Raw genomic sequence first — 11,775 nt, 5'->3', positions numbered from 1 at the left:
GTCTTGCTCTGTCACCCGGCTGGAGTGCAGTGGCGCGATCTCGGCTAACTGCAACCTCCGCCTCCCGGGCTCAAGCGATTCTCCTGCTTCAGCCTCCCGAGTAGCTGGGATTACAGGCGCCTGCTGCCATGCCAGCTAATTTTTGTATTTTTAGTAGAGACGAGGTTTCACCATGTTGGCCAGGATAGTCTGGATCTCTTGACCTCGTGATCCACCTGCCTCAGCCTCCCAAAGTGGTGGGATTGCAGGCGTGAGCCACCATGCCCAGCCCCTTAATCTTTAATTTTTATAAGTACATGGTGTGTATATTTATGGGATACATGAGATTTTTTTTTTTTGAGACGGAGTCTCTCCCTGTTGCTCAGGAGTGCAGTGGTGCGATCTCTGCTCACTGCAACCCATGCCTCCCAGGTTCCAGCGATTCTCCTGAGTAGCTGAGATTACAGGCATGCACCACCACGCCCCGCTAATTTTTATATTTTTAGTAGAGATGGAGTTTCGCCATGTTGGCTAGGCTGGTCTCGAACTTCTGGCCTCAAGTAATCCGCCTGCCTCGGCCTCCCAAAGTGCTGGGATTACAGCACCACACCCGGCCCCACTTCATTCCTTTTTATGGCTGAATAATATTCAATGATATGGAGAAACCTCATTTTACTTATCTGTTCATCTATTGATGAACATTTGGGTTGTTTCCACTTTTTGCTATTATAAATAATGCTGCTTTGAACATTTGTGTACAAATTTTTGCATGGACTCTTATATACATTTAAAAATATGGCCAGGTGTGGTGGCTTATGCCTATAATCCCAGCACTTTGGGAGGCCAAGGTGGGTGGATCACTTGAACCCAGGAGTTCAAGAGCAGCCTGGGCAACATGGTGAAACCTGTCTCTACAGAAAAATGCAAAAATTAGCTGGGCATGGTGGGGAACACCTGTAGTCCCAGCAAGTCGGAAGGCTGAGGTGGGAGGATTGCTTGAGCCTGGGAAGTGGAGGTTGCAGTGAGCCGTGATTTCGCCACTGCATTCCAGCCTGGGTGACAGAGTGAGACCCTGTCTCAAAACACAAATAAACAAACAAACCAAAACAAATTTTATTACACATTTTATTACAGAAGGAGTAGGATTAAAAATAAAACAAAATAAAAAGTACATTTAATTGATTTTCTTTAAAATATTCAGCTGGGGTTTAAATTGAAATTACATAGAAATTATATATTAGTTTGGATAGACTTGACATCTTTATAAAATGAAATTGCCTCATCCAGGAACATGTATTGTGTCTTCATTTATTCAGATGATCTTTTTTTGTTTTTGAGACGGAGTCTTGCTCTGTCGCCCAGGCTGGAATGCAGTGGCACCATCTCAGCTCACTGCAACCTCTGCCTCTCAGGTTCAAGCAGTTCTCCTCCTCCTCAGCCTCCTGAGTAGCTGGGATTACAGGCGCGTGTCACCATGCCTGGCTAATTTTTGTATTTTCAGTAGAGATGGGGTTTCACCATGTTGGCCAGGCTGGTCTCAAACTCCTGACCTCAGGTGATACACCCACTTCGGCCTCCCAAAGTGCTGGGATTACAAGCATGAGCCACCGCGCCTGGCCTATTGTAATTTTTTTTTTCAGACAACAGAAAAGTATAAAGGAGAAAGTAACAAACCATTAGTTACCTCCCCAGAGATAACCATTGATGACATTCCCTCCCCAACATTTTTCCCCCTATGGATACACATACATTTTTTCAAGATCTTGTTTCCTTTGATATGTCATTTTAGTGGCTTGAACTTATTTCTGGAACAATATATGGGTAAAGTCTATGCATATATGTATCTATGTATATATCTATCTATGGAAAACAAGTAGATATAGACAGTAAAATAAAGACAGAGACAAGACAGCGGTTGGAGAGATGAAAGGAGAGAAAGTCATAGACAAGGAGAGACATATGGGGAGAGGAAGACACAGAGAGAGCTGTGGGCACATAAGGGCAGAAAGATAAACACAGAGAGCCATGGAGAGATGAAAGTATTGGGCTGGGGCCAGGCATGGTGGCTCAACGCCTGTAATCCCAGCACTTTGGGAGGCCGAGGAGGGCCGATTGCTTGAGCTCAGAAGTTGGAGACCAACCTGGCAACATGACGAAACCCCATCTCTACAAAAATACAAAAATTAGCCAGGCGTGGTGGTGGGCACCTGTAGTCCCAGCTACTTGGCAGGCTGAGGCATGAGAATTGCTTGAACCCTGGAGGTGGAAATTGCAGTGAGCTGAGATCCGGCCACTGTCCTCCAGCCTGGAGGACACAGCGAGACACTGTCAGAAAAAAAAAAAACACAAAGAGACAAGGAGAGGATGGAAAGGAGCATTTATTGAGCTCCTACTGAATGTCATTCTAAACCTCCAAGGTCACTTTGAGGGAGGCTGTCAGTAGTAACCCCTTTACGCCGCTGAGAGCCTGAGCCTTAGAATGGCCAACTGAGCTGTCCATGGTCACATCACCTAGATTGAACCCATCTCCCTGGCGCGGGCCGGGCCCACTGCGGGTGATCCATTAACTATTTATCTAATGAACAAACTAAAGTCCATCTCCTCCCCAAGGAAGAGAGATGAGGACCAGACCCCCATTCCACTCCACTGAGTCAATTTTTCTTGCCTGTTTTCCTGTCTACTAAGGTAACAGTAAGGTCGGTTGCCCCAGCAACTGCCCTCCGACTGCCATGGCAACCGCCAGCTCTCCACCTTGCCCTTTGGGCATCTCCATGGCGACGGGAGGTCTGGTGGGGCTGCCAGCTCCCCAGGCTGCGCCTGCGTCGGTCGGGTGGGTGGGGTGGGGGCGGGGGAGCGGGGGGGCCTGGTTCCGGGCGTGCGCAGCCGCAGAGCGCCGCAGCCTCGCCAGCTCGCCCCGGCACTGCGCACTTGCCAGCCAGTCCGCCCGTCCGGAGCCCGGCTCGCTGGGGCAGCATGGCGGGGTCGCCGCTGCTCTGGGGGCCGCGGGCCGGGGGCGTCGGCCTTTTGGTGCTGCTGCTGCTCGGCCTGTTTCGGCCGCCCCCCGCGCTCTGCGCGCGGCCGGTAAAGGTGCGACCCCAGTCCGGCGAGGGGTGGGGGTTGGGGGAGGATGCCACTGGCGAGGGTTGGGGTTGGGGCTGCGCCGCCTCACCCCCGCCCGAGCCGGCTCCCGGGACGTGCGGAGAGATCGACGAGGGTGGCCCGGGCTCCGGCCGCCGGTCCGCGCCCAGGCCACGCCGGCACACCTGAGACCTGACTTGGTCTCTGCCTGTGCGGGTGGCGTTGTCCGGGGCGCCGCCGGTAACCGTGCCCTGCCCACCTCTCCGTGCCCGGTGCCTGTGACGCTGTCCACGGCACTAAGGCGCTTTAAGAAAGGGCGCGCGCGCATCGGTGTGTGTGCGTGTGATGTGAGGACAGCGGTGTGGAGGTGTCGTGTCCTTGAAAGTGTGTGTTCTTTGGTTTGAGCGCTTCCAAGTGTCCTAGAAAGGTGCCGTGGTGCGTCTGGGTGTGTAGTGTGTGTGATACCGGGATAATTCTGTGCGCGATTCTTTTGTGGGTCCGATTGTTTTCTCAGTGACACCGTGTGGATATTTGTGAATCCTTATTATGTGTGTTGGCTTGGCCTATGGGCGTGTCTCTCTCTCTCTCTCTCTCTCTCTCTCTCTGTGTGTGTGTGTGTGTGTGATTTCGTTTGTGTTTGAGAGGGAATGGTCTTCGCATCTCCGTGTGCACATTCCATAGTGGTTCTGTTGGACCAAGTGCCTGGGATTTCGTTTGCGTGTTCCTGAGACTGTTTCTCTCCGTTTCTTTGTGGAGCTGTGTCATCCTGAGGAGAGGAGCCATGATGTCTCTCTGCTGCATTGTGTCTTTAAGGATGGTGCATGTCCTTGCACCTGGGTGGCTTGGCGATTGTAACTGCAGGAGCAGCTGCGGATGTGAACGTGTGCAGGTCCTTGCATGTGGCTGTGGCAGTGTTGGGCTGTATATGTGACATCTCCAGGCCTGTCAGTCCTCATGAGTGTGTGTGAGGCTGTGATTGCTGGTGAGTGTGATACCCCGGGGTGACTGAGGAGTGGTGGGCGCCAGCAAGGGCACTTGGAGAGGCATCCTCCTCTAGCTCTTCAATACTGTCTGCATCAAAGATGGGAATTAAAAAAAACTGTTACCTTATATCCGTGTAACAATGTGTTTAATATATATGTACAATGTAAAGAATGATGACAAAATAACTCTCTCGTGTAGCAGTCACTCAGCTTAATAAATAGAGCCTGACCAAGAGTTAGAAGCCCCTGCGTGCCCCTCGCCATGGCAGCCCCTGTCCCCCCACAGTCCTTATTCTGTATTTTCTGTCCATTGATCCCTTACTTTTGTTTGTAGCTTATCACATAGGTGTAGCTCTCAAAAAAATCCATTGTTTAATTTTTCCTGCTTTTGAACATTATTGAAACGGAATCATACTGGGTGACTGGTTCCTCGTAGTCACTAGGGGTCACTAGGAAGTCCTCAGGGTGTCTAGTAGTCTCAGGCAGTCTGCAGTGAAATTCTGGAACTTGACGTGTTTTTTTTCCCTTGGCTCTATTCTGGTCGCGAGATTCATCCAAGTTGATGCATGTGGCTGTAATTCATTTATTTTTATTGCTGCATAATATTACATCCTATGAGGACATCATGATTTATATATGTATTCTCAATTTGTCAGTGGACATTGGATTGTTTCCAGGCTTTTCTTTCTCCCCCGCCCTTTTATGCTATTACGAACAGTGCTGCCGTCATCTTTCACGAACTTGTGACCAGTAGCATATGTGCCAAAACTGCTCTGGGGAGTGACATCCCAGGAGTGGGTCATAGGATATGTGCATCTTTTTAGATATTGTCAAACCGCTCTGCAAAATTACTTTGCCAGTTTAATTCTCACCAGCATAGTATGAGAGTTCCCATTTTTCTGCATTCATATCAACACTTCATATTATCAGACTTTTTGATTTGGGTCAATCTTTTGGTTATATTATGCATAGTATCTCCCTGGCATTTTAATTTGCTTTCCCCTGATTACTAATGAGGTTTTTAATTTTATTTTATGTTTGTTAGAGACAGGGTCTTCCTCTGTCATGCACGCTGGAGTGCAGTGGTGCGATCTGGGCTCACTGCAACCTTGAGCTTCTGGACTCAGGTGATCCTCCCACCTCATCTTCCCAAGTAGCTGGGACTATGGGCTTGTGCCCCGCTCTTTTTTTTTGGTTTTATTTTTTGTAGAGACAGGGTCTCGCCATTTTGACCAGGCTGGTCTCAAACTCCTGGCCTCAAGCGATCTTCCTGCCTTGGCCTCCCAAAGTGCTGGGATTACAGGCATGAACCACTACACCTGGCCCAATTTTTCATATGTTTAGTAATCATTTTTGTGAAATAGGCGATCATGTATTTTTTCTATTTCTGTATGAGTTTGTTTTTCTCTTACTACTTTTTAGGAATTCTCTGTATCTTCTGTGTACTACTCTTTCATTGACTATTTGTGTTGCAGGCATCACTCCCTTTAAACATATTTATATGTGGCCTGTATGTTTCTTTTCCAAACCTTCACAGTCATTTTTATGATCTTTTATTCCTTGCTCAGATTATTGGTACCCTCTTTTATTTCTTTAAACTTGTGGAAATTGTTTCAAAACTGCTTGAACTGAAAATTTGTCATTGGGTAATTTATTCTACAGATGAACTTGTACGCATGCCAAATGATATATGAACAAGTTTATTCATATAGTTCCTATTGTCCACAATATTAAATATGGAAAAATCTATAACTGTCATATCTACCATCACTACTCTTATGAAGAAACTCGGTCTCCAGGAGTGGGGGTGGGGAGGGAGGAATTATGAGAGTCACCAAGGGATCACTGGCGCGCTGTGGGGTGGGGGTGGGGGGTGTCTGGGGATCTTTGGTGGTCTTAAGTGCGTGTGGAGATATTTGGTGGTTTCCAGTGGCCTTAGGGGTGTCCGGGTATATTTGGATGGTCACGGTGCTTTTGGTGGCATCTGGGATGTTTGAGGCCCACGGAGCTTCCCGGGCTGGGGTTCCCTGTCTCGACGGACGCTGACAAACTCTTTTCCCCCACCTCATTTTCCCGCAGGAGCCCCGCGGCCTAAGCGCAGCGTCTCCGCCCTTGGCTGAGACTGGCGCTCCTCGCCGCTTCCGGCGGTCAGTGCCCCGAGGTGAGGCGGCGGGGGCGGTGCAGGAGCTGGCGCGGGCGCTGGCGCATCTGCTGGAGGCCGAACGTCAGGAGCGGGCGCGGGCCGAGGCGCAGGAGGCTGAGGATCAGCAGGCGCGCGTCCTGGCGCAGCTGCTGCGCGTCTGGGGCGCCCCCCGCAACTCTGATCCGGCTCTGGGCCTGGACGACGACCCCGACGCGCCTGCAGCGCAGCTCGCTCGCGCTCTGCTCCGCGCCCGCCTTGACCCTGCCGCCCTCGCAGCCCAGCTTGTCCCCGCGCCCGTCCCCGCCGCGGCGCTCCGACCCCGGCCCCCGGTCTACGACGACGGCCCCGCGGGCCCGGATGCTGAGGAGGCAGGCGACGAGACACCCGACGTGGACCCCGAGCTGCTGAGGTGCCCGGCAGGGGGTGGGGAGGGGTCGGGCGCCTGCGTCCGGGGAGGACGAGGGCGAGGAACTGGGAAGCCTGCTTCCCCCGTGGAGTGCGAACCCCTAAGTCCTGGGGCCCTAAGAGGGAGTGAGGTCCTGGATCCAGGGAGTCCGGGCAAGGATGCCTGGCTGACTCAGTGGGGGAAGTGGACCCCAGGTCCTGGGAAGGGGAGAGGGAGGCGGGGAAGCCACAGTTTCTGGGATGAAAGGCGAGGACGGCTGTCTACTGAAAGCAGTGGGCTGAGGACGCCTTCTTGGGGAGGGAACCGTGTCCCCAGGCAGTATGTGGTTGTGGATCCTGCGTTCTGGGCCCCGAGCGTGGGGCGGGGGAACGCCCCACCGCGGACACCGCCTCACTGCACTGCGCTCGGCCCTGCAGGTACTTGCTGGGACGGATTCTTGCGGGAAGCGCGGACTCCGAGGGGGTGGCAGCCCCGCGCCGCCTCCGCCGTGCCGCCGACCACGATGTGGGCTCTGAGCTGCCCCCTGAGGGCGTGCTAGGGGCGCTGCTGCGTGTGAAACGCCTAGAGACCCCGGCGCCCCAGGTGCCTGCACGCCGCCTCTTGCCACCCTGAGCACTGCCCGGATCCCGTGCACCCTGGGACCCAGAAGTGCCCCCGCCATCCCGCCACCAGGACTGCTCCCCGCCAGCACGTCCAGAGCAACTTACCCCGGCCAGCCAGCCCTCTCACCCGAGGATCCCTACCCCCTGGCCCCACAATAAACATGATCTGAAGCAGCTCTGTGCTTGTCTGTGTGAGTGGCAGTTTCTAGGGGCTGGTGGTTCCCCGCGGTGGTGGTTGCCCTTAGACCAGGAGAGAGGAGACTCTACCCTGGGTCCTGCACTTTAGAGCAATCACCTGCTCAGTGTATGTCTCTCCTAGGGGTGGAGGGGAAGACATCCACATGGACAATCGCGGATCTTGTGTCCCCCTTTTAGGCCTCACTTGGGTATGGGGATCCCAGGCTTTGAGGCCACTTTCAGGGCCTGCACCATCATCTTCCAAGGGACCATCCTCCTGAGGGCCAAGGGGTGGCTTTGTGGGGCACGTGAGTAGAGCTTGAGGTGCTGGCTGGGATGTCGCAGGCACACATGAACACCTCCTGATGTGGGGAAGAGAAAAGGAGAGGGCGGAGAGAAAGGGAGAGGGCACTGAGGGTCGGGAGGCCCCAGTGCAGGCACACTCTTTGGCAGACAGGCACATTCTGGCAGGGAACTCTGAGAAGGCTGAGAAATTGGAGCCTGGGTATCCAGGTCACTAATAAAGTGTATTTGCCAAAGTAGGATAGGGTGTATTTCATTTACTTTGTAAAGCTTGATTCGTAATGTCTGAACGTTTACATATTTAGTTATGTAGTGTAGAGGCCTACCTGTACTCTTGCTCCAGGCCCTGGATATACTGAGGGTTGCTGTGGTGGCAGCTGATTTGTGGCCATGGTCTTTGCACTGGCTAGTCCCTCTGCCTCTGGATATCTTCAGGTTTTTGTCCAGATGTCACCTACTCTCAAGAAGGCTTTCCTGGACTTGTCACCCTATTCCTTCACCTGCCTTTAACACGTAGCCTTTATCACTATCTAGCCTGATGCCATATCTATAAGGGCAAGGATTTTTAAGTGTCTTGTTTGCCTCTACCTCCCTTATATATAAAGCGGAGCCTAGCACACAGTGGGCTCCCCCTGAATTTCTTGAATGAAAGAATTCTCACAACTCAAGTAACATTCTACCCAGTCTCACTCCCACCCACATAACACTCGGCATGGAGGCAGCTTTGAAACCCAAAACACCATTTATTTAATTTTGCACAAAATCTTTCAACTTGACATAACAAAAGCAACATTAGGCACTCCCATGTTACCAAAAAGCCCCTCACCAAGTGAAAACAAGAGAGATGTCCATCTTTCCCTAGTATACCGGATGTGTCCCTCAAGGCTAGTTGCCTCAGGGGTCTCATGTCAAATGAACAATCACCCTGGCCTGGGGGAAGGTCTACATTTCTTGGCCAAGACCTTCAGGCCACAGAGCAGCCACAGTGGCAGGTGGCCTTCTGGTGCCGGGTCTTCTCCCTACAGGACCTTGCCATGGGCTCCTTCGCCATGGCCTCCTGGACCCTCTGGATCTCATGGACCAGCAGGGAAAAGGCCTCCTCCACGCCTTGCCGTGTTTTGGCCGAGGTCTCCACGAAGTGGGCCCCCCAGCTGTGTGCGAGGGCTGCAGCAGCGGCATGAGCATCTCCAGCAGTGGTCACAAGGTCACACTTGTTGCCCACGAGGACAAGGGGCTGGGCGGGGTGAGGGCCCCAGGTGGCCCATATCTGCTGCAGCTGGATCAGAGACGAGGGGTCATCGAGAGCGAAGACGCCCAGCACACCATCACAGACAGCCAGGCACTGGTCACGCAGGGCCCTATGGATGGCCTGCCCTGCTGTGTCCAGCACATTCAGAATGCAGTCCCCACTGTCCAGGGTCAACTCCTTCCAGTAGGAATCCTGGATGGTGGGGTCGTGGTCCTCCACGAAGCACTGGTGGTTCAGCTGGATGGTCAGCGCACTCTTGCCCACGCCACTGGCGCCCACCACCACAGCCTTGTACTCAGGCAGCTGCCTGCCAACATCCCTGCGGCGTGCCTGAGCCCGGTGGGTTTCCCCCTGGAAGGAAGGGCTCCATGTGGCCAGGCCCAGGTCGAAGGTGCCAGGCTTTGTTGGCAGCTCCATGACCCCAGCAGGCAGCTCAGGGAAGAGACGTGGGCAGCAGGCTCTGCAAGTGGGAAGAGAAGAAGCAAGACAACAGGGGATACGTTAGGGGAGACCATTTGAGGGCAAGGAGACAGTGGGGTGTCATTATTTCAACATTTATTGAATGCCTATTGTGTGCTGATCACCTTCCAATTTGCATGCTATATATATATGATTTATGTTGTTTTCTCCCTGTCCCACGTCCCCCCATCTCTCCTTCCCTCCTCACGCGAATCAACAACTGTGAAGGCTGGATTTCCCAAACAGCTTTATTGAGATGTAATTTACATCCCATCAAGTTCAGCCAGCTAGTGTCCAATTTAACGGGTTTTAGCATATTCACGAAGTTGTGCAACTATCACCATAAGTAAATTTTAGAACATTTTCCTCACCTGGAAAAGAATCCCCATGCCCATTAGCAGTTCCTCCCCATGACGGAGGGAGGGCAGGATTTTGCCGGTTTTGGTCACCATTGAACCCTAGCCCAGCACAGTGCCTGCCAGACAGTAGGGACCCAACATTCCCACCCCCAGAAGGTTTATGTTCTAAAAGGCAGAGACAGATAATACAATAAACCAAATAAATATGTAAATCACGTGGTCTGTTAGCCATTATCATTAGAATGTAGTCTTTATTAATTATTCAACACACATTTATTGGGAACCTACTGTGTGGCAAGGACATGGAGTTGGGCAATAAATAGACAACAAACTGTAGCCCTCATGAAGGTTATATTCTGGTCGGGGTGAGAGACAACAAACTAGGTTAAAAAGGGGGCGGGGCACAATGGCTCACGGCTGTAATCCCAGCACTTTGGAGGCCGAGTCGGGTGGATCACCTGAGGTCAGGAGTTCGAGACCAGCCTGCCCAACATTGCGAAACCCTGTCTCTAATAAAAACACAAAAAAATTAGCCAGGCGTGGTGGTGGACGCCTGTAATCCCAGCTACTCGGGAGGCTGAGGCAGAAGAATCGCTTGAACCCGGGAGGCGGAGGTTGCAGTGAGCTGAGATCACACCACTTGCACTCCAGCCTGGGAGATAAGAGCAAAACTCCGTCTCAAAAAAAAAAAAAAAAAAAAAGTGAACTATATGTCAGTAGCGGGTGATAAGCATGCAGAAGGTGCTCAGTTCATGCCAGGCTTTTAAATTATAATTTAATCTCCATTCATTAATTCAAGAATCTTCCTTCGTGCCAGGCATTGTGATATGGCAGTTAACAAAACAGACCCCAGTCCCTGCCCTTGTGAGGATTGGATTCTGGCAGAGAGAAAGAGACAGTAACAAGATAAGGAACAAGGAAGTTGCATGTTCGAAGAGGATGGGCACACGGCAGGTGGTCAATTAGTGTTAGTATTAGCAGCACATCCCCATTCACTCAGTGAATGCCCCTCGGTGTCCTTGGGCTCAGGAAGTGCCCTGCTTAGTGCATCCTAATGGCTGTTGCCACGACTCCCCTCCGAAAGCCTGGCGCAGCGGCAGTTTGGGGGCGGATGGTGGCTTCGAGGTTTGGTGGAGCTGGAGATCCGGAGGTCGGAGTCGGGGCAAGGTCCCAAATGGGGATGCGGCCGCGGCGTCCTCAGCTCTGAGGGATCCCTGGGAATAGTCACTGGCGGCGTTGGCCCAGAAGGAGCGGGGGCGGGATGAAGAGAGCAGGAAGCGGAGGACGGAGCTTGGGGGTCCCCGACGGTTGGGGACAGGAAGAAGACCTGGAGGACTGCGGGGAGGGGCGAGGCGGCGGCGCACGTGGAGGGAGAGGTCGGCTTCTGGGGGTCCTGTAGGGGTGCCCGGCCATCTTTAGGGATGGGTCAGAAGGCAGAGGCGGGGTCGAGGCTGCCTCTTAAGTCGGGGTCTGAGCGGCTGGAGTCTGGGGGCGCCGACGGTGAGGAAGGAAAGCCCGGGGCCTGGCCGAGTGGCGGAGCGCAGCTTCCACCCCAGGTGCCTGGCGGGACGGGGCCACACTCGCCCAGTCCCCGCGACGCGCAGGGAGGCCGCGGCCCTGGTCCCCAAGGCTCCGCTCCCGGGAGGAGCCCGAGGCGCAGAGGCACGTGCCGAGGGAACTGGCCCGGGGTCTCAGCCCGCGGGAGGCGCCGGGGATTGGGGGCTCGGTCCTCTCAAGTGGCGCGGAGCCCCCGGCGGGTCCCCTGGGCTCCTGGCGGGTCCCCGTGGCCGCGCGCTCAGAGCCGCTGGGACCAGGTTGGGGGGCTTCGCCCAGCTCACCGAGGCTGGCGCGCTAAGGGGCCGGGACCTGGGGTTAGGGCGGCCTCGCCAGGTCGTGCTTTCCCGGACGAGGCCGGGTGAGGTGCAAAGCTCGGAGTGCGGAAGGGTCCCCGAAACCAGGACTCCACTTCGGGCTCGGTGTGAGCAGCGTCGCCCAGGCATCCTGTCAAGACCCATCCCGACTCCGGGTGAGGCGGCC

General features: G+C 53.7%; 2 protein-coding genes across 2 annotated transcripts; one reads left to right on the top strand and one right to left on the bottom strand.

Moving 5' to 3' along the window:
• Positions 1-2,849: 2,849 nt before the first annotated feature.
• PCSK1N (proprotein convertase subtilisin/kexin type 1 inhibitor) lies at positions 2,850-7,367 on the top strand. Its single transcript, XM_034949907.2, has 3 exons — positions 2,850-3,066; positions 6,120-6,592; positions 7,006-7,367. The coding sequence occupies exons 1-3, from the start codon at positions 2,953-2,955 to the stop codon at positions 7,199-7,201; spliced, it is 783 nt and encodes a 260-aa protein (XP_034805798.1). The 5' UTR covers positions 2,850-2,952; the 3' UTR covers positions 7,202-7,367.
• A 1,043-nt stretch (positions 7,368-8,410) lies between these two features.
• Positions 8,411-9,739, bottom strand: ERAS (ES cell expressed Ras). Its single transcript, XM_034950256.3, has one exon. The coding sequence runs from the start codon at positions 9,335-9,337 to the stop codon at positions 8,636-8,638; it is 702 nt and encodes a 233-aa protein (XP_034806147.1). The 5' UTR covers positions 9,338-9,739; the 3' UTR covers positions 8,411-8,635.
• Between the last annotated feature and the right edge of the window lie 2,036 nt (positions 9,740-11,775).

The sequence above is a fragment of the Pan paniscus genome, chromosome X, assembly GCF_029289425.2.
Source record: "Pan paniscus chromosome X, NHGRI_mPanPan1-v2.0_pri, whole genome shotgun sequence".
In the NCBI taxonomy this organism is placed as follows: Eukaryota; Metazoa; Chordata; class Mammalia; order Primates; family Hominidae; genus Pan; species Pan paniscus.
The sequence above is the reverse complement of the archived record's forward strand: the minus strand, read 5'-3'. Positions and strand labels throughout refer to the sequence as shown.

What these genes read in the sequence shown, in the direction of transcription:
- PCSK1N (XM_034949907.2), top strand. Translation starts at nt 2,953, where the DNA reads ATGGCGGGGTCGCCGCTGCTCTGGGGGCCGCGGGCCGGGGGCGTCGGC. An exon ending in TCTGCGCGCGGCCGGTAAAG is followed by an intron (nt 3,067 to 6,119) that starts GTGCGACCCCAG and finishes ATTTTCCCGCAG; the next exon opens with GAGCCCCGCGGCCTAAGCGC. An exon ending in GTGGACCCCGAGCTGCTGAG is followed by an intron (nt 6,593 to 7,005) that starts GTGCCCGGCAGG and finishes TCGGCCCTGCAG; the next exon opens with GTACTTGCTGGGACGGATTC.
- ERAS (XM_034950256.3), bottom strand. Translation starts at nt 9,337, where the DNA reads ATGGAGCTGCCAACAAAGCCTGGCACCTTCGACCTGGGCCTGGCCACA.